At 35.2% G+C, this 25525-nt stretch overlaps 1 protein-coding gene across 1 annotated transcript in view; it reads left to right on the forward strand.

Annotated features, from left to right (window-relative positions):
- Positions 1-25525, forward strand: part of IL1RAPL1 (interleukin 1 receptor accessory protein like 1) — a 1269227-nt gene that overhangs the window by 1233594 nt on the left and 10108 nt on the right. The window contains exon 9 of the mRNA XM_057495499.1: positions 14486-14629. Coding sequence (XP_057351482.1) covers positions 14486-14629 — 144 coding nt within the window. The remainder of the gene's footprint in view (positions 1-14485; positions 14630-25525) is intronic.

Raw genomic sequence — 25525 nt, forward strand, 5'->3', positions numbered from 1 at the left:
TGTTAAACACTCGATAAAGATTTTTAACTTGTACTCTTCTGTTACATGACTTGATAAAGGTAACCCACTTCATAAATGTACTGACTGTGATGATTAAATGTATTCTGAGTAATGTACATTTTGTCTGTAGCAGGGTTTTTCAATCTCGTCAGTACTGACATTTCGGGCTGGGTAAATCTCTGTTGTAGGGGACTGTCCTATATATTGTAGGGTGTTTAGCAGTATTCCTAGGTTCTACCCATTAGATGCCAATAGTACCTTTCCCAGTCATGACAGCCAAAAATGTCTCTGAATATTGTCAAATGTCTTCAGGGGCAAAACTGCCACAGGTTGAAAACCCCTGCCTACAATATGGATATCAGAAGGACAGGTGTTTTCATCTAGAAAAGCCTCCAAGATTATACACAATGTGGTTGGAAGGTCAATAGAATGGGAATTGACAAGTTAGATTCCTTGTATTTCTACTCTTGGAGAGTCAACTAGAAATCTCTAAAGCAGCACTTCACAATCTTTTTTTGTTGTTATTGCAATCTTTACAGTGTGCACAAATCACCTAGGGAATATGATAAAAAGTGATTTTGAATTCATCAGTCTGGAGAGACTCCCAGGATTTGAATTTCAAACATGTTCTTTATTGATGCTGATGCTGCTGGTCTATGGGCCACAATTGGCATACCAAGGTCTTTGCCTAGACAATAGATCCTCTAATAAAGTTGACAGCATATCTAATAGGTAAAAAGCAACTAGCTCTCTTGAGTTCACTGTTTCCATGAGAGAGGAATGAAAGAGGAATATAGCCAGTCAGTGGGACTAATTCCAACTAATTGCCTCATTCTTTTTACATGGTCAACACCTTTGAACCTATTTGAACATTAGTACATTGCCCTCACACTCCACTCTTAATGAGGTTACTTGCCTCATGTATTCAATGAAATTGGGCTTTCTAGAACACATTTGCTACTCAGAGAGATGGCTGAGAGGACACTCTCTTCAAGTATTAAATAATTAACCTCTTAAATGAAGATTGCCCTTATTGTTGGACACAGTTTCTATATGTCCCTTTTTTAAAATGAGAAATCCACTTAGGAAAATATCTGAACAATATATATATGGATATATACATATATTTCAGCCTATGCAAATAGACTATATATAGTGTTCATTCTATGCAAGTAGCATTTACAAAGGAGGAACAAGATAGATGACGGGTAGTAAATACTGCTAATTTCCTGCTTTGAACACTTGTATTTAGCTAAATCTCAGTTAGGTGTAGTAAGGAAAGGCAGACATAATATGTATGAGAACCGAATCTCCACATTTATTGGCTAATGGTATGACTGCAAAACAGATGAAGAAAAAATAATGCGGTAACACAACATGGGTAAACATTTCCTACATGTTCAAAAGTTCAATTTGTTTTAACAGGCATCTGTCTAGCATTTAGCAGCAGAAGTTAAAAACACAAGTAAACCTAATGTGAGAGCAGAGGGAATCTACTGGAACTCAGATTGGAAAATGACAAATGGGCAATTAAAAAAAATAATCACTCAGTCTAAAATATTTGCAAGAAGCCCACTGATATCATCTAGCACACACAACACAACTCTACATATGTGATCAGAAAGCACAACCAGGATAGCATATTCATGGCCACTACCCAACAACACACCACTCACTCTTCCTTCTCAGAGCCACCTTATTATTTGCATTATTTTTAGGTCAAAACAACCTGTTAACCATGCTTATTTCACTGGCAGGCTGCTTAAAGATGATTTGAATAATGCTATTGTAGAGAAAGGAACAAATCAGTCCCAGTCACCAACTATGTATTAAGTGCCAGCTATGGGCAAAGCACTGGGTTAGGTGTCCTTAGTAGTTGAGTCACTGCCACCAGAGAGATGTCTACCACCATCCTGGTGCATTAAAGTAATATTGTTGGGGAGAGGGAGATGGCTGTGCATTTTTATAGCTGTGGATTCCTGCACTCAGTTGAGAAATGGCACAACTGGGTCATAAAATGCAAGGTATAGCTTTTAATAAGCAGTTCCTATATATCGAACTTTGACAACAGGTCAGTAAAGTGAGAAATTAGACATGACACATAAAAATGCCAACTACTCTCTCAGGTAGTATAATGGGAAAAAATGTGTTGATTTCCAATAAATTACCATGGTAACTTAGATTAGATTTTAATGTTGAGAATTATATTTGCCATCTGTATCTGTAAAAAATATGTTAGCTGTTTGTCTCTACTTTTAGGGCACATATACTATTTTTAGCATGTGTTCTATGAAGAATAATATATCTGAAGGTTGACTTCTCTACATCAGAAGAGGACACTTAAATGCTGTTAAAATAGATTTTATTTTTACTTCACACACAAAAAAACCCACTCGTATATTTAAGAAAGCACAAAAAGGTAATTTTAAAAACCACCCAAGAATGATTACCATGAATTGATATTTGATATGAGTGAGGATTGACTGAAAAGAAATTGTGAACTGTGGTGAAAAAGTTACCTGGGAGTGTTTTGTTTTTGACTCTTCGTTTGTGTGTAATCTAAAGCAAGTTTCTTTGTGTCATTGTTCTTCATTTTTATCATTTGTAAACTAATTGCCCTGAAGTCCCAGTGTAAGAATCGTGTAAGAACATATTAAACCCTGGAGATATAATAGTATATATTAGTCCATTTGTCAGATTTTACAGAGTCTCTGAGTTTTGAGTCATTGTATTTCATTTTGCAAATTTTGAAAGTGGAATGAAGTGGTTGCTTTCCCCGGGGATTTTCTTATGGTTTTAAGTGTTTGTAAAGTTAACTCAGATCCTTAAATGACAAGTTCCTGTAACTGCAAAATTGAAATTATAATTCCTTAAGCTATGTGACTACAGTTAAAAGTACTGACCAATAATTACTGCCAAGTTCATGGAAACTGAAGTGGGAGAGGCCATTACCAAAGCCTAAAAGAATGACGCATAAATTTCCTGACTTAAGTCAGTTTTGAATTCTAATTTTAGTATGCAATATAAAGTTAATATCAATTGTAAACTCATTTATACTATCTCACAGTTTCAAGGTAATGTCTTACAACTGCTTGGGTGTGTAGAGGCAGAAAAAATTTCCCTTCCTCCCTTCTTTGACTAAAATAATAATTAAGTTGACATAAGGCAGATTAAGAGGAGAAAAACAAATTTAATGTCATACATATTGGAGTCCTATAAAAATATGAGACCCCGGGGCAAACCAGGCAGTTGAGGCTTATCTGCCATCCTGAACTCAGGAGGGGGACAGGGGCCTGGGCCTCAGTGGGGAGGAGGGTGATTCACAGGATGATAAGAAGAGCAGATGTTTGGGAATCAGATGTTTGTCCTACCATACAGATGGGTCACTCAGATAAAAAGTTATCTCTGGTAATGGCTCTCTTTCTGGGCCAGGCACCCTCGTCTAAACTCTTTTAGGTAGTTAAGGGAGAGGTAAAAGTTTTTTCTGAGTCTGCTGGGTCTTGATTGCCTTCAACTCAGAATAATCCACCTGCTAAAGTGGCACATTTTGGGTTGGCATATTCTGCTCCCCTTCAGGCACACTTCTAATTCTCCCCAAGTGAACAAATATGTCTGTATTATATAAATATCTCAGTTTTGAAAATAGCTTAAAGGAATTCATTAAAAATACTCCAATAAAAAGCTGCCTTCTATAGTAGACTTCTGTCAGTGGCAACTGAGCCACATAAAAATCGCTATAATAAAATGTATTGTCAACTGTTGACTACTCACATCCCAGATTAATTTCCTTGTCTGTAAAACAATGCAATTAGACTAAACGAAATTTGAAATCTATACCTTCCCTAAAACAGGATTGTGTTTGAACCTACTTTTTGAGTGAATATCTGTAAACTGTTTCCAAAAATGATTATGATTCATATAGAGAAAACCTCCATAGTGGTGTTAAATAATTCCTGTTAGACTTGCCTTGCTGAATCAGGCATCTATAAATGATAGTTGAATAAATAGATATGTGAATAAAAAATTAATCAGGCTGAAGAGTTTACTATGAGGACTCTTAGCAGCACACAGATTATAAACCATCTTGGACAAATCCATCCCAAACTATCCAGAGTAAAAAGCAAACTATAATCTGTTTTGGAGTATTAGCATGTAAAGCTACAGGTCACTTGCCTCTGTTAAGGTTACATGAAAACCTAATATACTAGAAAAATATGCATTACAAAATTAACTGAAGTAGTAAGAGTAGTTATCTCAGGGTTGTATGATTCCATGTGACCTTTAATTTCTTCTTATCATTTTTATAATTTTCAAAGTCTTTACAGTAAGTGTGTTTTACAGAGTTAGGAAGAAAAGGTGAGAAAAAATTACTTATTTTGGTACAGCCACTGAAAAAATGTTTATTGCTTTTAGGAAACCTATCATTAATCTGTTTGCTATAAAATCCAATTACTTACACATTTTAAAACTGTATTCAAACCTTTTGCTTCAGTGTGCATTCTTGCTCCCACTTTATGTCTGTCTAGGTTAGAAAGCATTGTGTTTTAGTAGACATTATCTTCTCAAACCACTGCTAATTTTCATGCACCAAAAATCAATACATAAAGTGAGACAGTAAGATAATGTTTTATTCATTGTGAAGCAGGGCCGTGTTATTGCCATTTTGGCAAAAGAGAACTCACCAGTGAGGACCCGCCTTTCATAGATCCCAACTAAACAGGCCAGCACACTATATAAGCCACCCACTTTATTCTCAACTTTGTCATGCTTTAAGGAGTCATTTGCTATTCCCTTAGGAGGCATCAAGGAATGGCAGGTTCTGCTACTGAGAGTTCCCTAAACACGCCTATCTCTTCATAGAATGTTAACAGGAGAAAAAAACTGAACTAAGTGTTCCTAAATTCTGTACTAGTATCTCTTTACAAAATGAAAAAGGAAGGCAAACTTACTGTCTTCCTCAGTATTTTTATGTTTTCAGAACACAGAGAGTGATCAAAAAGATTCAAGAGAGATAAGAAATGGACTGTTCTGTTGCTTTCGTTGAGGGAAGTGAACCAGCTTATGGTTTGATTTTTGTTTTTGCCTTAATAGTCTCTACCATTGTGGAAATCACCAAAATTCTGAATGAAACTTGTCTCATGAGAGAAACAACTTTTGCCAAACACATTTTATTCTAGTACTTTCAATAATTGGGAAATATGTTAAAAACCTAAAGGAAGAAAATTATAATAGCATAAATTCTGAAGTTGATCACAGCATCCCATTTTGTATATTTCAGTGCAATCAGTTTTTACATGTGTTAAATATTTTATAAATCTGTTTCCAACAATTGAATATACCACAAATCATCAGAGAGGGTGTTTTTTTTAAAGAAGGGTTCACTGTTTCTGCAGAAAGCATGGCTCCTTCTATTAGTTTATTCAAGCAGTCCTAATGATCTGGGTTCTTTGGCCAATCCAAAGCATTCCCTGTGGCAGACCAAATTGTTCTAACGGTGACAGTGCATCCTCTGGTGGAGGATTGCTTTCAGGATAAACACTGCAGCTCTTTACAAAAAGGAATAAAATGCCAATGCTACCTTCACTCTGACAATTTCCTCTCAAGAGACGGTTTATAGCATTACATCTGTGCCTATTTGTATGACATGTTGAGAAGGAAATTCCTAGTAGAGAGAAAGCAAATACCTTTTCTTCTAAGAGGTTTTCTTTTAGGCACCAGTGAAGTTTGACACCTTGATATCCAACAGGCCTGTCTTCTAATCTGGTCACCTGAGGCCCAATTTGCTCTTTATTATAGCAGTGTCTTCCTTCTGTGATTTCTCCTCATCGTATTCAATATCATGAGACCTAAGACGAAGGAGGCCCCATCTGACTACTTTGTATGTTTGTATGTATATGCAAACACATAAGTTGTCTGTGTACATCCCACACTATGGCCTTTAGATAGACCTATTTCAAACACTGCTTTTATAATCCAAAGGGGAAATGCTTTCAGCAATAAAGCTCTGTCTGTGTTAGCAATGCCACACTGTACTTTTTGAAAATACATATGTCAATTTTCCACAAGGGAGAATCATTGTTCTATTTTTCTGACCTAATTTTGGGAAACCTGGCTTAATTGAGACCATGAATTCTTCAGACAAATATTTGTTGACAAGGTACATACTAGTTGTTTTGAAAAGAAAAAAATAAACAACATATTCTAGCTGAGAAATCAAAACATGAATTTGCTTATCATCACCCATCACACCATACATTTGCTTTCCCTGTACTCCACAGGAAATGACTTGGCAAAAACTTCTGCAGCCACTGTCCTACACTGTGCCACCCAGTGTCCAGTTCCTCTCCCTATAATCTCCTAACAGAAGCACAAACATGCACATATACAACACCCCAAGTGAATTGCTCACCTGACCCATGGTTATGATACTTAGAGGAAAGCATTTCTTATACCCATAGGAAAGGCCTAGCAGAGTGGCACTTGGGTGCACACTAAATAGTAGTTTTTATTGTCATGTTATTAAATATCTACTTAGATGCCTGAATCTGCAACTAGACATGAGCTCCTTTAAGGCAAGAAGCAAATTTCATCCATCATTTTATTACTAGGACTCAAAGCATTTAAGGCACATTCAAAGCACTTATTAACAAAAGTAAATTTATTGAATGAATGAGTGAAAAGAAAAAAATGAATAATATCAAAGATACAAGGTAATACATGATTGGTTTCTAAATGCCAAGTGAATACAAACCTTTCTAGTTCTGTAAGTCTATACAAAACTATATTGTCATTGGATTTATGAATAAAACATTTCTAAATCTGAACTATGAAGTTAACCATTTTTCCATAGAATGAAGTATGATTACCAAATTAATGGGCTGCATATTAATAATTATACCTCATCCGTTGCTTGAACCTCGTGATACATTGGCTGGAAAACATGTTTCACAGAGATATTCTTGGAATTTTAGAGTGGGAACCCATAAAAATCTAACTTTTAATTAGAAAATTGAGTTTGTTCTTCATTCATTCAACAAATACTCATTAAGTACCTACTATGTGTCAGACAGTTTTCAAGTCACTTGAGATAGATCAATAAAAAATATGAACAAAATAGATAAAAGAAACCTCACCCTGATAGAATTTAGATCCTGGTGGGAGGAGACAGACAATAAACAATAATAAAGTTACTAATAAGCAAATGAAATATTACATTGCAATTAAGGTGAAGTAATTATTTATAATGTAAAACCATCAACAAAAGTAAATGATATAATGCAATATAGTAAGTCACCAAAAAAACTACAGAAGATACATTTTCTAAGGAGTCTAGTCACTTTCAGTTGGAAAAATTTTATTGAAAGTACAGATCTTAGCCTTAACTTGCAGGATTATTGGTAGGGTTTTGATAAATGGGAAGGAGAAGTTCTAGGTTGGTCCAGAATTGGTGAAATCCATGTCAAATTCAATTCACATTGGAGGGGTTATTTTAGTTGGAGGTTAATCAGCTACGTCAATTAAAGGAGTATGGACCTCAAATGCTAACATAAAGGTTTCGGACTTTCTTCCATGAAGAGTGTAGATCAGCTAACAATTACTGAAGAAAATCCAAGTACATACATGTTTTTGAAAGATTGAACTGAAGGTTTTGTGCAGATTACATTAGAATAGCTGTAAATAATACAATTTTAATCCAAAACTGGTCAGCCTAAAATATACTCTATTTACAATAACACTGGCAATAATGTGATCTTACATTCGCTCTTTGATTTTTTAACTTTTATTTTGAAAAAAAAAAAACTGCAGACATTACAAAAAATTGCAAGAATACTACAATAAATTTCCACCTATCCTCTTCAACTAGATTCACCAATTATTAACAGTTTGCCCCATTTGCCTTATCTCTCTCTTCATCTGGTAGGTAAATAAAAAGAGCTACACAATGTATAGACACACAGCGTATATTATTGCTGAGCCACGTGATAGAAAATTGAAGACATCATGACTAAATTCTTCAGTGTGACTCTCCTAAATAGGATATTTTCTTATAAAACCAAAGTATATTTATCAAATTCAAGAAAACGAAAAATGATGGAAAGCTTCCAATAGACAGTCTGTTTTCACTTTTCAAAGACTGTTCCAATAATATTTTGTATTTCCCATCCAGGACTGCACATTGCATTTAGAGGTCGTTTTAGTCACTTTTAATCTGGGATTGTTCCTCAGCCTTTCTTTGTCATTCATGGCATTAACATTTTTGAAGTTTAGAAACCAGATTTTATTTTTTATAGACTGTCCCTCAGTGACGTGTGCCTAATAGTTCTTTCTTTTTTTTTGGATATTTACCTGTTTCTGGCTGGAATGCTACATAAATGACATTGTGCCTTCTCAGTGCATCAGAACAGGAGGTACATGATGTCAATTTGTCCCATTAATGGTGATGTTAATTTTGATCGCTTCCTTGAAATGGTGTTCATTTTTCCTTTAATCAGTAATAGATAACCAGGGGGGAAGTAGTTTAAGACAGTATGAATATCCTTTGTGTGATATTTCCCCCAATAATCTTAGCATCTGTTGATAATTCTTGCCCACATAAATTAATAGTGGGATGACTGAAGAAGGGTAATTTCTAACTCTATTATTCCTTCTGTATTTACCAAGTGGCATTCTGCTTTAGCTAAGGGAGAGCTTTCCTTTTTATTTGTGTGTTCATAATTAATATGAACTCATGAATTCATATTTTCTCAGCTACTGTCATTATTCATGTTAATACATACCACTTAGGAATATTCCCTCCTTCATTGAAAAACAAAACAAAATGAAACTTAATAGCCTTTCTGTCTGGTTGGGAAGAAAAACGTACCCTGCAAGGGTAGGTAGGCTGTAGCTAACTGTCTAGAGATTGATGCATTCTTTTCCTCTAGTCTTTCATTTTATTTTTGATTCTTTGTTGTTTATGAACATGTAACATTTCAGTTCCAAGGGCTTATGGGAGCTTAGTCTAACTAGACACTAATGATGGGTCCTAGTCAATGACCATATTTGCATTATTGACTGACAGTAAGTAAAAGTTAATTTGATACTTTTGTTTAAAACCTCTTTCTAAAATGGCAAAATATACTATTTTGAAGGTAATATTTGCCCAGATGTTTGGTTGCACAGATCAAGCTGCTACATTTAGAGACCATTTTCATTATTCTTATTATTATTTTTATTTGGCATACACTGCCTTGTTCCAAAAAAAACACTTTAGCAAGAGCAAGACTCCTATCTTTGCATAGTAGTTTATACCTTCCCGAAACATTTTCTTGCAATTATGTGAATAGCAATTCAGTTTCTTAATGTGTTACCAAAAAAAATTATAACTGCTTCTAAATTGCATTGATGTATTATAGAATTGAGTTGAATATCTTTGTAGGCTGAGCATAATTATCCTCCTGCCAGGAACAAATAAGTTATACTGCTCCAGAGAAATAAATATGCATATGAATTTATGTGGATGGATAAATCCTTATAAAGTTTAGCTCTTTATAACACAATGAGAGAAGAAGAAATGTACTTGGTGAGGCTAATGAATAAACTGGGATCATTACATTGTCTATCATGCATTTCCCCTACAAACTTGCGTTTTCTGCATATAAATCAGGGAAGAGCATTTCAAAGGACTTTATATAATGAATGAAGCAATTTTAGGGTGAACTATATAAGAATAAGCCACCTAAAATCTTCGGTTATACTTTAAGCAGGATTTGATAAATATAAATACATGTACAGGTACAAAATAAAAACTAAGTGAAAAGTTCTAAACTACATATAAAATTTTGATTTGCTTTGCTAACATCTTTTACCTCTTCCATGATATCTAGCAGAAAAATTTGCAAACAATAGTACCAGATACAGGCTGATAAAAAAATAGGGATCCTAAACTACCATGGGTAATTGCCACAAGATTAGTGTAAACCAAAGGCATTTATTATTTGCAATGTAATCCAATATACTAAGAGATGGCATGCGCTTTATTTTAATTAGCTGTTTCTTTTAAAGGGTTGCTCAGTGCAACTGTCTTGATAAGAAAAAATTGTAGTCATTGCTCAAAATGCTTGTAGCAAATCTAGTTTTAAATTGAAGCAATTTATTCCGAAAGCAGTCTACTATTGCAGCAATAATCAATGTATTTTCCCTTAGCCCATACTGCAGCTTTCCAAGGACTATTTTTAATTGCCTGTAACTAAATGACTGCCGGTGCCCTTAAATGTAATTCTTTGGCACTTATTCATTTGTTGTGTTTAATCAAATGCCATTTTCCCTTAGGTTTTGCCTAGCAAGTTGGCTTTACAATTTTCAATATTCAATCTCAGTCCCTTAAAGGGGGCCAAGTCTATCATTTTAACAAAATAATGCAAAGACTAAACAGATTTTAAAAGGTCTGCAGTTTCTGTTTCCATCCTCTGTTGTTGAATTGTGCTGAAATGGAATCTTTTTAGTTTTTAAATGCTGCCACTCCAGGCAACTTGAACTTGAGCTGAAAAGCAGATCCCATTTCAAAGGGAAAATGACATTTTCTGGGGTAACACCTTTCACATTGTAAATATAAAATAGAGCAGTGGGCCCAAATCATTTCTTTTATGTTTTCTTGACCCAATGTATAAGCAATAATGGGTAGCACTCATATTAATGAATGTGTCCAGCTTGGAGCAAAGAATGTAGAAACTAAATCTAATATGCCATTTTCTTTTGGAGAGTTTACACATGCTCTATAAACCAATATGAAAAACTTAAATGGAAAAAATTTTAACCTGCACACATTTATAATATGAAGGCATGTGAATTACCTCTGCATAAAAATAATGTAGTAACTGAGGAGTACACCCTGGTGTGTGTGTTGTGGGGAAAGACATAATTTCTGACTTCCGAGGACATTATAAGAACACTATGCTTCTGCATGTAATACTACAGAAATTTCTGGAGGAAATCTGAGATACTTTCAGGATCTCAGGATAAATTAGCTCCTTGTAACTGCTGTCTCTTTGGACCAGTTTTTGGTATGTCTGATTAGTAAATGACTATCACATGGCTCAGAAGACTTCTTGTTGCTTATTGCTTGCTGCTCCTACGCTAGCTATATGTAACTTTTCATATATTTGTGCCTTAAAGGAGGGATTCATGTGACATAAGGCCATTCCTTAAGGTTAAGCTTCATCACCGTGCTCTCTTTTCCTCTTTACATTTCAGACAATGCTATTGATTGCCCTATTAAATAGTGTATTTGAAGTCATGAATATGGTTCTCTGAGTGGCTCATGACATCTAGCAGTCGGAATAATTCACAGTTGGCCAATTCTCTAAAAATAAGGACTTACTTGCATATAATTTTTCTCTAACTTAATGCATATTCAATTTTTAAAAGGTCAAAGAAATGTGTGTAGAGACCAGTATCATAAATACTATCTGAAGAAAATGAGAATTCTGCATATTAGATTAGTAGGAGTATGTTTTGGGCACAGTTTTAATATATGAAATTGGAAAACAGAATGGTTATTTCAAAGCTTTTTGACTAGATATGGGCATGTAAGGCATGCTAGATGTGCAGGCCTGGTGCCATGCCTCCAGAATTAAAAGGTTTGCTTGGAGACACCATAGAAGAACCATTAACCTGCCTGTGCAATTATCTGCCTCACAGCAGCTGTCCAGACTCCCAGCTCTCTTTACAGCTTCTCCCCACTAAGGTGTTGGGTCAGAATTTATAACGGCTCCTTTTTTAAAAATCAGATTTTTAAAGAATTGAAGTGTGATTAACATAAGATAAAATGCATAGATGTTAAGTGTTCAGTTCAATAAATTTTGACAGATGTGTATACTTGTGTGTCCACACCCAAAAAAAAAAGCACAGAATATTTCTTCACCGCAGAAAGTTCCCTCTTGCCCCTTTCCCATAAATTTACCCAACACCCATCCACAAAGCATCCCTGTTGTTGCTTCTATCACTATATTTTGTTTTGGCCCATTCTTACATTTCATTTAAACAGAATTATACAGAAGGTGGTACATGTATCAGTGGTTTATTCTTTTTACTGCTGAGTATTGTCTGTCGTGGGGACACACAATAGTTTATTCATTATCTCCTGTTAATGAACATTTGGGTTGCTTCCATTTGTGGGTACTATGAATAAGACTACTCTGCCCATTCTGTACTCGTCTTCTTGTGGACATCTGGGTATATTTCCTTTGGATAAACACCTAGGATTGTAATTCTAGTCATAAGGTAGATTCATATTTATTAGACACTACCCCAAATTTTCTAATTCAGTAGTACCATTGGGCACTTCGACTAGTAGTGTTTGAGAGTGTAAGTGAAGTATTCTCCATTATTTTCCATTTCTTTTCTCATAGGGGAAATTTTAGAGTGATAGATTCCAAGTGTTTAATATATGAGATTAGAAAACAGAATGAATCTTAAAAGGAATTGCTGTCCAAATGCTTCACTCTCCCAGCATATCCAGTATAATTTAAATCCAATTTTTCTGGTGTATAAATACACCTATGGGCACAAATTAGTTTTATTCAGGTTTCTGTGTGTGGTGGAGTTTAACTCATATCCTAAGAGAACAAGAGCCAGTACATGCCATAGCATTATCTACCCACCGACTGTTTCTATTCCCATAGTAGTAGGAAAACATTATGCTGAAGAGCATTTTGTGTCTCATTCCTGGTACTTTTGTATAAGATCTTGTGTAGCCCCTCACAAGGTTCAGCAGATAAAGCTGTCTGATATTTATAAAAATTTCCTGGCAGTACTTTTCAGTTTGTCACACTTCATATTAATTTGCTTAGACTCTAAAGGATGTAATAACTCACTTTATTTTTCTTTCATAAATTCATGAAGTCTAATCACTTTTAATAAGATTTTCTTCCATTTCCCATTTAATTTTAATAAGAAGAGAAAGAATACACTTGATTAAACAGTAGTTATGTGTTTTTTTTTATTACACAGTTGAATTAGACATGGAGGACTAGTTAATGAGAAATCTGGCTGAGTTTTTTTCTGTAATTATTACAGGAAAAGTGACATCATGGGCAAACACACACACACACACACACAAACATAAAATGTTCTTGTGAGAAGATGGTTTCCATGCTTTCCAGTTTATTCATCACCAATATGCAGTGCACTCGTGCTGATTTCACTCCATTTGTGAGATCTTCAGGAATTGATCTTACGACCCAAGAGTAGTTGTTATGCACAACTACAGATTATTTTTAAGTTCTCTGTACAAGCCTACATTGACTATGTTACAAAATTAGATAATCCATTGATGGATTCTAAATTACAGAATTAAAAATACCATTATTTTAGAGCTATAGTTTCAGGAATATTTATATTTATTGGTAATTGAGGAAACCAGCACTTTTCAAAGTAGTCGTCAACTGCAGGGAACAGTGGGTACCCATCAGTAGCAACGTTCAGACTATGATGATCAGGGACAACATGCACACACAAGCACTTAGTTAACATGAGTCTCAAAATCTGTGCATTTTTTCTTAATGTTTAAATACCAGTAACCTTGATTTTGTTAAAATGTCCATGAACTCTCAAGGAGAAAAAGGAAGTGAATATTTTATCTCCCAAATTGCCTGTAATTTCCTGGTGTAATATAGACATTCAGTAGGAAAAAGAAAATGGATACATGAGAAGCAAGGAAATTCCTCTTTGGGGTAGAGTATAATAATATGCCGAGTAAAAGGGGAAACAAAGGAAAAGCCAAAAAGCTTATAGTACCTCAGTGAAAGGAAAATACTACCAACATAGTCTGGGATGACATCCACCATGGGGCCTACTTCTTAAACCCAAGTAAGTATTTCGCCTCTAGGACTGGTCAGCCACATGGACACCACTCTCCTCAGAAAGACACGGGACAGGCGTCATTGCTCCTGGCAGGAGCCAGCCGAAAGTATTCATTAGGTGGTCCACCTGACACTGTATTCAACAGGTGACACTGCCCTTCAGGAACTGTGCTGGTTGACCTCTTAGTTCCAACCCCCAGGTGACAGCATAGGTGGGAAGGACCAAGATTCACACTGGGTGAGTTCAGAAGCCACAGAAACCAATATTTCTTTTCTCAATCCCATAAGCATAGATTGCAGGATTCCCCCAAGGGATATGTGTATATATAAGAGTTACTATGCTCAAGCCAAAAATTCTAGTTTCCAATCAGTTCTTTGTAATTGTCTCAGTGCACATATAATCTACCAACATAAATTCATTTGTACCATAAGCAATGTTGCTTAGCAACACAGTTACCACATACTACCTTACCTGGTTACCAAGGAAACAGAGCTAGAAAGGTCAAATTCTCATGCAGAAAGGGAAGGGGTAGTGTTAATCTATTACCCACATCTGGTCTCATCCACAAAACTGTGAAATCAAGTTGAATATATGACTTTGGACGTGAATTTGGTATAATTCCCTCCTGTGATCTTGTTCCTAGAGCTAATGTACACAGTTGAACTTGCTGGAGGGCTCGGTGCTATCCTTTTGCTGCTTGTTTGTTTGGTGACCATCTACAAGTGTTACAAGATAGAAATCATGCTTTTCTACAGGAATCATTTTGGGGCTGAGGAACTGGATGGAGGTAAGATGAGCTCCTGCTTTCCACGTAATTTCTGAATGTTCTTATTTGTTTCCTGCCTTTGTTTTATTGAGGGGAGAGAATAACCATTGGCAGCAGTTCTTACACCCTCTCCAAAGTGTTCAGTTTGTAAATTCATCTTTAGTACAAAGCTACATGTGTGATGCTTTGAAGCCAATAGCTATTTTCCTCTAAAAACTGTAAAGCAACACCTACCCTTTTCAGAATCCTATTCCAAACAAGACTCGTGGATTACAAAAGATGATTGCAATGCCATCGGAGTGTTCACTTTCCCTCACCTTGTAATAAGTACTGAAAGGCCAGCTTTACTTTTCTACAGATAAGGAGTGTCTCTTTTAATTGTTTTCCCTAGCCCAGTAGTTTGAAATGAATCTCCATGTGTTTCTTGTTTAAACTGACCAGTTCTCATAAACTAAACCAAATATCTTAGAATTCATTCAGTAGTCTTTTCAATCCTGTTTACTTAGTTATATTTAGACAAGCCAATTTTTATTCCATGTGTGGACCAACAGATAGGAAAGTGCACAAGCACATTGTTTTGATAATATTTTTACTCAAAATGGACAAATAAATATCATTTTCATAGAAATCATAATTATTATTTGCCCCCTCTGGTCAGTCCTGAATATGTGTACACTTTAAGAGGAATTTGGAATCCATAAGACAGAGTTCTCCAATCCACCCATTAGAGGACTTAAGCTTTTTCCTTTTTTGGTCATTTGGAAGCAATTGATACAAACGATAAATTTGCAATAGACAAAGCAAATGCAAACTGACAGGAATAGTGCAGATGGGAAAGGTTTCTTGATCATATTTGTCAGCTTTTTTTCATTGACTGTCAGTTTTGCACTAAGTGGCACCCAAGAAAATGGAGCAACTGCCCACGTTACCACATTTCCAGGGCCCTCTAGTATGAATCCACAGGGAGAACTCTAGAATGTCAGACCTGTGAGAGGAGCAGTTTACTCAGCGTGCCTACCTCTCCTCCCTGTTTAACCTTCTCCCCTTCCCATTAGGGTGACATCTGTGCTATAGCAAAACTGCTTTTCTTTTGTTTTTTAATTTGTAAATGATTTCCTGTTTATTCTTTGTTTCTAACCTTCTTGCCTGTTCGTACAAATTAGTAATTTTTTTGCTACTGCTTCAAAGGCGTATGGGAAATTGTTGGTGTCAGACCTATTACTGTTGATGAGTATCAAGCAAAGTGCTAGGCATTCTTAAAATCATTCTTGCCTAATCCTCATAAAGTTCAGAGATCTGTATTATAATCTCCATTTTATCGATAAGGCAACCGAGGCTCCCAGAGGTTAAATAACTTGCTGAAGAAGATAATGCAGTATTACAGTAAGAGGCCAAGATACGATTTGAAAATAGGTCTATTTCCAATGCCTTTATTTTATTGAACAATGAGTCTACTATTTTTTACCTTTTAAAAATGTAATATGTTCAGTATTATCTAAAGATCTCTTTGCACAAGTAACACAGTAGAAGTTGTTTGAAAAAGCAGGTTACCTGAACAAGTCTCACTTTATCTATGAATCCTGTTTTGAATATGACTGTCTTCTGAATGATATTACCCAAACTATCAATTTCCAGGTCATTTTTTGTCATGTTCTGAATACTACAAGGGTACGGATAATTTAGATGCAACCTTGGTTGCATCCCCTTAGATCCTTCTTCACATGCTATTATGGTTGAATAATTACTCTTTCAGTGGAAAATTTCTCTGACTTCATCAGATCCTCATTCTTCTAGCCCTCCCACAGTCCTTTCTTCTTCCAAAGAAGAGATAACTGTTAAAGAGACCCTGTGCTTTTCAGATTCTTGACTTGCCTTTGAAATATGTAATTTGAAAGCCACCACAGCTGAGTGATGTCTTCTTTATTCTTGGCCACCATATCACCTCCCCCCTGCAAGGGAGTACATAAAATCCTCTTGGATATAAGGAAAAGCAAAGGGTGTGAGGAAGCACAGGGAAAAAAGTTTAGCTAATATTTTGAAGTAATGTCCTACTATGATGATATGATAATAACAGATTCATTGACCATTTGTTGAATACTTACTAAATAACAAGTGGCATGTTGACTACTTTATTGATACTCAGAGAATCACACAACTAGAAAAAGAATTTAAACTCAGGTCTGAATGACTACAAATCCCAAGAATTTCAGCCACTGTATCAAACCAGGAAATGGAGCAGCTGGCATCAGGGACGCACCAATCCAATTCCTTTCAAGTCATTACAGTAGGCATTACTTGACCACATTAGTGGTATATCAGAAGGATTCTGTTTTTCCAAGATAGAACATACTGGAGCTTTGCTCTCTTGGTTTCTTCTCATGACTCCTTGTCCTCCTCTGCATAACCTTACATTTCATTGTTTCTCCTGGATTCAGACCTTAGCACTTCTCTTCTAATTCCACAATACCCACCTTTTCGGATCACCTCTACAACACGATCTTCAATTGTACTTGTGCATAAATAACTTCTAAATCTAAATGTCCTTCTCCCCGTTCTCTTGTTTCATTACAATTTGTTTTTCTAGTAAAACTGATACATTATTTCTAGCATGAGAGATCCGAAACCCAGCTTTCAAATTGCCCATCCCCCACACTCATTCCTTGTCATCCTCCATTTTATATCTCAATTCTTTGTATCACCCTCTACCTCATTTGCTTCACTGTCTCCCCACCCACCATTTCCAATTAGTCATCATAGTCCATGTATATTGTACCTCTTGAAAATAGACTTTGATCTTTGAATAAAAGTATGCCTCTATGCTGCCCACCAGAGCAAGTTGAGGCTGCTTAGCTCAAAAAGCAATTGCTGTCACAGGGTGACCCAACTGATGTTTCCCATCTCGCCACCCCCCGTGGAATCTGATTGCACAGAGTTCCAGTTAGAATGAGATGCTGGCCTTGGGCAAACACAGCTGTTGAGAACAGACCTAAGACAATGCAGTCATGCATAATTCTCAGGTCTTTTTGGGTAAATGAGGTAACTGTAATGACCAGGGGTAAGAGATGGTTAATTGCTCCCCCACTACCTTGATTCCACAAAATAATGAAAGAAAATTTGGACAAATTTTGCTGTATATACATTTATTAACAAGCAGGCATGTCAGCCATCCTACAAACATGAAAGAGTTCTAACTCTGTCATGTGAGTGTGTATTCCCAAAGAGCCTTACAAGAAAGATTTCCCTGAGGCAAATATGACAATATTCCAATGGTAGGATTAGGCTAACTATTTTATGACATCTAAGAATATTCTTCGTCAGGACACAGGACCATTTTGGAATCAAGCCTGAAAGTTTCACCAAGGGGATGGGCAGGCCAGGAGCCCCACTAGATGCTTACAGATGTAGACTGTGTCTCTAAATTATGTTAAGTAATCCATATGTCTTGAATAGCACTGATTTCACTGTGGAGAGTTCATTTCCAAGATCCATTGTATTTAGTAAAAAGCCACTAATTTTAGCAGTGAAACTTGATTTCTTACATTCATTGTGCCAATTAATGAGCATCTACTTTTGATCAGAGATAAAGATAGTTGAAGTTCTTGTAGTGGCTGCCTCTGGAGTGTTGTTTTATTCTATTTAAAAGCTAGCTGACCATCCTAATAAAGGCAACCTACTGTCTCAAGAGCAGAACTTATATTAACACAGTATCCCTGTGTCTGTGCTGCAATAATTACAAAGAAAGTACAGTTATCATAAAACATCAGACTCCTTTGCTCCTCTGGGCCTCTGCCTGGGTTTCCCTTTGACTTCTGTTTAAAAGCTTCAAAAGTAGTCTGTCCTTCCTTGGTTCCCTCCTTCCTCCCTTCCTCCCTTCCTGTTTCTCTTCCCTCCCTTCTCTCTTTCTCTCTCTCTCTTTTTCTCTGTCATACGTAGTTCATATTTTCCCGCTAACTTATGAAGATTTCCCTCATAACCCCAGATCTGGTTATTCTCTCCTTTATCTTCACAAAATGGTACTTTAGACACACTATTCTTCTAGAGCTTTCTGCTCTAAATAATGAGCACTCTCAAGTGAATGCATACTGCTTGCAGAGCATTGTGAAGTCAAGATTCCTTATCTCATTTACTTACTTCTGGGAAAGAAAGGCTCAAAGGCTATGTCATAAAGAAAAGAATGATTACTTCCATAATTTTGCAAGGACATCTAGGTTTTAGAACTGGCTCTACAAATAAAAAATATAACAGAGAAAAACAAGGTTGTAAAGTTATAGGTAGTCTATTAATACAATAAAATAGCAAAATCCAGCTATTTTGTATGGTTATCATGTTGGTAGATGTCAACAGAAAACTGTGTAACTTTTCATTACAGAGTAATTTGTGGTAACAGACTTAAGGCTTTGTGTTGTGGGGAGAATCTAGTGCTGGACAGGGTGAATCTACTTTGTTTTTCTCATAGTGCAAACTGTTTTGTTGTTGTTTTTGTTTTTATCCCTTGGCTATGGGGTATGACGGGCAGTTTATGAGAACACTATAATCACTAAGATGATTCCTATTTTAAAGATGAAGAGGTCTCTCCTAGTTCTACTTGGAAAGTTACTACAGGTATTAGACACAGTGAGTTAGAGCAATCTTTTATGATCTCCACCCTCCTGCCTTGGAAAATGTGAACATCTGTTCCATTTCAGGCATATGAAACAAATGGCTATCTATGAAATCATAGGCCATAGATTGTTTTTCTTCCTCCTTCAATTACAAGGTTATTGACTGTTAATAATTTCAGAAATTACTGTCCTCATATCAATTAGCGAAACACAGCCCTTCTGTAAATCATTTAGAAACCCTAAAGGGGTTTTGTTGGTTTTGTTTTGGGGTTTTTTTGTGTGTGTGTGCGTGATAGTGATCAGATAATTTGCATATGTTTGAACAATCTAGAATATGTTTTTGAATTTCAGAGGGAGAGACCTCTAGTTGTTTTGATATACAACCTGCCCAGCACTGTAAGCTGTTAAGTGGTAGGAATCAGCCTTCTGATGCCAAATCCTGTGCTCCTGGTAACACTCTACTCCTACTCTCTGAAGACCTAGCATCTATGCTGCCCACAGCCCTCTTAAGGATTCAAGGGAAGGAGATTAATATCTACTGAATGCCTCCTTTCCACCAGGCATTTTGCTATATAGTGGGGACTCATTTAATCCTGGACATCTTCTTTAGGAAGGTGCTATTTTACAGGTGAGGAAACATAGTCTCAAATGAATAAATTAACAGCAGTCAAAATTTGAGCTCAGCTGCTGTTTTTTCTTCACTATGTCATACCATATATATTATTAATTAGTGCCACATTTCAGTGTTTGAGACCCTATGGATTCAAGTAGTCCACAAAAGTACCAAAAAACAAAATATGCAAACTTGAACAATATTGTAAAAATTTCAAAGTGTAAAACCCAAGCAGCTCTATTTTATAATATAATTGCCAGCTGTTGCCATAGCATAATTGAAATGAAAAGAGAGATTAATAAAACAATGACATTAAATAATCACAAAATCAGAACATTAAGATTATATGGCTAATATTTGTTTATTCAAAGATATATCATCTATTTCTGCAGTTTTTACCTGAAAAATTCTATTTTGGAAATGTGAAGAAGCATGTGAAGACAAATCTGAGACAGAAGAAAGAAATGTGGCTGAAATTTTTAAAAACTCTTCATTATTCCAATTCTATTGATGCTGATTTTTAATAATCACATATTTCTGTGTCCATTTCCTACATGCATGCATAGGAAATCATCTTTATAAAATGAAATACACAATTTGTTGTTGAGCCCTCCTCCAATCTCATTTTGGTAACCCATTTGCTCAATGATGGCCTCTGTCACTAGTCAGTTTCACATATGTGGCTTATAAATATTTGAGAATAATAAAAAAATAAATAAATGGACAGGTGCCAATAACATCTGACAACTATTCAATAAGTGTTTAAAAGTTAAAAATTCCTAAAGGCCCAAATGTCAATCTCAGGCCATTTATATTGTCATTAAATTTCTTTCCTCGTCCAGATCCAGTATAGCCACCACCTTCATCTTGAGAAGAGAGTCTTCAATCTACATTTTCTTAAAAACTGTGTTGTTCTAAAAAAAAAAATCTATGGATCCTTTGGCACCTCCATCCTCCTAAAGAACATTAACTAGTACACATTTGTATGTCAAAAAAATATATATTGATTGGTTTTCCAAACCACTTTTTCATTCCCAAAACATAGTTCCATATTTACCTTCTCTCATTAAGATTTCTTACTGAGATAAATTCATATTTTTGTTTCTTGACCCCACCGAAAGTCCAAACTTCTTTTTTTCCCTCAAATACATACTTTTAAAAAATAAGTAGTAGTTAATTCAGTCAGTAGAAGGAGAAAATTCTACTGGACCTGTTTTTGACTTCAAGTAACAAAGCATATAGTTTATTATTTGGGTCTTGGGTTTGTTTATTTGCTGCCCACCCACCCACCCCCTGTTTTATTGATATGTCATTGTCATATAACATTGTATACATTTCAGGTATACAGTGTAATGATTTGATACATGTATATACTGTGAAATTATTACCACAATAAGGTAGTCACCTCACATAACCACTATTTTTTTTGTAGTGAGAACATTTGAGATCTATTCTCTTAGCAACTTTCAAGAATATAATGCAATATTATTAGCCATATTCACAATGCTGTATATTAGATCCTCAGAAATTATTCGTCTTTTAGCTGAAAGTTCATACCCTTTTACTAACATCTCTCTCTTTCCCCTATACCCCAATGCCTGGCAACCACCACGCTATAGTCTGTTTCTATGAGTTCAGCTTTTGATTTCACATGTGAGATCATACAATATTTGTCTTTCTGTATCTGACTTATTTCACTTAGAATAATGCCCTCAAGGTCCATCCAACTTGTCACAAAATACAGGTTTTCCTTCATTTTATGGCTGAATAATATTTCATATACCCATATAACATTTTCTTCATCTGTTGACAAACACTTAGGTTGTTTCCATGTCTTGTTTATCGTAAATAATGCTGAATGAGCATTGGGTACAGATATATCTCTTTGAGATAGTGATTTTATTTCCTTCAGACATATACCCAGAAGTGGGATTTCTGGGTCATATGGTAGTTCCATTTTTAATTTTTTGAGGAACCTCCATATTGCTTTCCATAGTGGCTGCACCAATTTATATTCCCACCAATAGTGTACAAGGGTTTCCTTTTCTCCACAGCCTCACCAACACTTGTTATCACTTGTCTTTTTAATAATAGCCATTCTGACTGCTGTGAGGTGATAGCTCATTGTGGTTTTTATTTGCATCTCCCTGATCATTAGTGATGTGGAGCATCTTTTCATGTACCTGTTGGCCATTTGTATGTCTTTGAAAAAATGTCTCAGGTCCTCTGCCCAGTTTTTAAGTGGATTATTTGTCTTTTTGCCATTAAGTTGTATGATATCCTTATGTATTTTGGATAGTAATCCTTCCCTTATCTGACACATAGTGTGGAAATATTTTCTCCCATTCCATAGGTTGCCTCTTCATTTTGTTATTGTTTCTTTTGTTGTGCGGACATTTTTTAGTTTGATGTAATCCCACTTGTTTATTTTTGTTTTTGTTACTTGTACTTTTTGTGTGATGCCCAAGAATTGTTCCAAAGACCAATGACAAGAAACTTTTTCCTTATGTTTTCTTCTAGGAGTTTTATGATTTCAGGTCTTCTATTTAAGTCTTTAATCCATTTCAAGTTAAAATTTGTGAGTGATGTACTCTAAGGATCCAACTTCATTCTTTTGCATGTGGATATCCAGTTTTTCCAACACTATTGAGATTATGTTTTCACCATTTTGAGTATTCTTGGCCCTATTGTCAAATATTAGTTCACCATATATGCATAGGTCTATTTCTGAGGTCTCAATTTTGTCCAGTTGATCTGTGTGTCTGTTTTAATGCCAATTCTATGCTGTTTTGATTACTGTAGCTTTGTAGTATAGTTTGCAGTCAGGAGGTGTGATGCCTCCAGCTGGGCTTTTCCCTCTGAAGGTCATTTTGGCTATTGAGGGTAATTTTTGTTCCATATGAATTTTAAGATTTTTTTCCTATTTCTGAGAAAATTGCCCATTAGAATTTTGATAGGGATTGTGTTGAATCTATAGATGGTTTGAGGTAGTATGGCCATTTTAATAATCTTAATGCTTCTGATTCATGAACATGTGGTATCTTTCCATTTTTGTCATCTTTAGTTTCTTTCATCAACATCTTATAGTTTTCAATATATGGTTCTTCTACCTCTAGTTAAATTTATTCCTTGGTATTTTTTTACTTTGGGTTCTATTATAAATGGTATTATTTTCTTGATTTCTTTTTCAGATAATTTGTTGTTAGTGTGTAGAAATGCAACTCATTTTTATATGTTGATTTTGTATGTTTTGACTTTAATGAATCTGTTAAGCAGTTCCAGCAGAGTTTTTTTTTTTTTTTTTTTGGAATCTTGACTTTTCTACGTATAAAATCACATCACCTGCAAGAAAGTTTTACTTCTTCTTTCCTTTTTGGGTGCCTTTTATTTCTTTTTCCTGCCTCATTGCTCTAGCTAGGACTTCCACTACTGTGTTAAATAGGAGTGGTAAGAGTGAGTACCTTGTCTTGTTTCTAAATGTAGAACAAAAGCTTTCAGTTTTTCACCATTGAGTATGATGTTAGCTGTGTTAAATACAGGTTTGTCATGTATGGCCTTTATTACATTGGTGTATGTTCTTTTCTATTATTCAGTTTGTTGAGTGCTTTCATAATGAAATTATAAATTTTTTTGTCAAACCCTTTTTCTGAATCTATTGACAGAACCACATGATTTTTATCACACATTATATTAATGTGGTATACCACATTTACTGATTTGTATGTGTTGACCATTCTTGCATCCAGGGATAAATCCCACTTGATCATGTTGTATCATCTTTTTAATGTGCTGTTGTATTTGGTTTGCTAGTATTTTGTTAAGAATTTTTGCATCTATATTCATCAGGGATACTGGCTGTTAGTTTTCTTTACTTGTAGGATCCTTGTCTGGCTTTAGTATCAGGTTAAAACTGGCCTTGTAAAGTTTGGGAGTGTTCCCTCCTCTTCGATTTTTTGGAAGAGTTTGAGAAGGATTGGCATTGATTCTTTAAATATTTGGTAGAATTCACCAGAGAAACTATCTGGTCCTAAGTTTGTCTTTGATGGAAGATTTTCAATCACTGCTTCAATTTCCTTAGGTTTTCTTGGTCTGTTCAAATTTTCTATTTTTTTCATGATTTGGTCTTAGGATGGTGTATGTTTCTAGGAATTTATCCATTTCTTCTAAATTATCCAATTTGATGGTATATAATTGTTCATAATAGTCTCTTATGATCCTTTGTATTTGTTTGGTGCCAGTTGTAATGGCTCCTCCTTCATTTTTAATTGTTTATCTAAGTTCTCTCTTTTTTCTTGGTTAGTATAGCTAAAGGTTTGTCAATTTTGTTTATCTTTCCAAATATCCAACTCTTTGTTTCATTGATTTTTTTTGATGCCTTTCTAGTCTCCATTTATTTCTGCTCTAATCTTTATTATTTCCATCCTTCTGTTAACTTTGAGCTTAGATTGTTCTTCCTATTCCATTTCCTTCAGGTATAAAGTTAAGTTGTTTATTTGAGATCTTTCTTTTCTCTTAACATAGGCATTTATCACTGTAAATTTGCCTCTTACAACTGCTTTTGCTACATCCCATAAGTTTTCATATGTTGTGTTACCATTTTTGTTTGTCCCATATTTCATATATTGTTTCCACTTTTGTTTGTCTAAATACTTTCTGATTTCTCTTTTGCCTTCTTCCTTAACCCATTGCTTGTTCAAGAGTATGTTGTTTAATTTACACTTATTTGTGAATTTTTCCATTTTCCCCATTATTGATTTCCAGTTTCATACCATTGTAGTTGGAAAAGATTCTTGATAAGATCTCAATCTTCTTAAATTTATTAAGGCTTGTTTTGTGGCCCAACATGTGCTCTATCATGAAGTATGTTCAGGTGTGCTTGAGAAGAATGTGTATCTTGCTACTTTTGGGTGGATGTTTATGTATATGTCTGTTAGGTGCATTTGGTCTATGGTGTTACTTAGGTCTGCTATTTCCTTATTTCCTATCTTGTCAATCTATCCAATATTGAAAGTGGGATGTTGAAGCCCACTACTTTTATTATGTTGTCTATTTTTTCCTTCAGTTCTGTTAATATTTGTGTTAAATACTTAGGTGTTCCAATATTGGGTGCAAAAATATTTACAATTGTTATATCCTCTTGATGAACTGACCTCTTTATCATAATATAGTGATCTTCTTTGTTCTTTATGACTAATTTTTATTGACAATATAATATATCTCATATAAATATAGCCTCTCTCCTGCTCTCTTTTAGTTACCATTTGTATGGAATATCTTTTTCCATCCTTTCACTTTCAGCTCATGTGTGTCTTTAAAGCTAAAGTGAGCATCTTGGAGAGCATACCATTGAATCTTATTTTTTTAATCCATTTAGCCACTCTTTGTCTTTTCATTAGAGAATTTAGTCCACTTACATTTAAAGTAATTATTAATAGGTAAGGACTTACTGTCCTTTTTGTTATTGTTGTCCCTCTAATTTCACATGACCTTTCTTCATGTTCTATGGTTCTTCTATATGATCAAGTTTGCTGTTGAAGCTCTCTGTTGAAATTGTTTAGTTCTGTCAGTTTATTCTTTAGCTCCAGAATTTCTGTCTGGCTCTTTTTTATGGTTTTTATTTCTTTATTCAAAGTTCTCATTTGTTCTTACATTGTTTCTCTGATTTTGTTATATTGTCAATCTGTGTTCTTTTGCATCTCACTG

The sequence above is a fragment of the Manis pentadactyla genome, chromosome X, assembly GCF_030020395.1.
Source record: "Manis pentadactyla isolate mManPen7 chromosome X, mManPen7.hap1, whole genome shotgun sequence".
NCBI lineage: Eukaryota > Metazoa > Chordata > Mammalia > Pholidota > Manidae > Manis > Manis pentadactyla.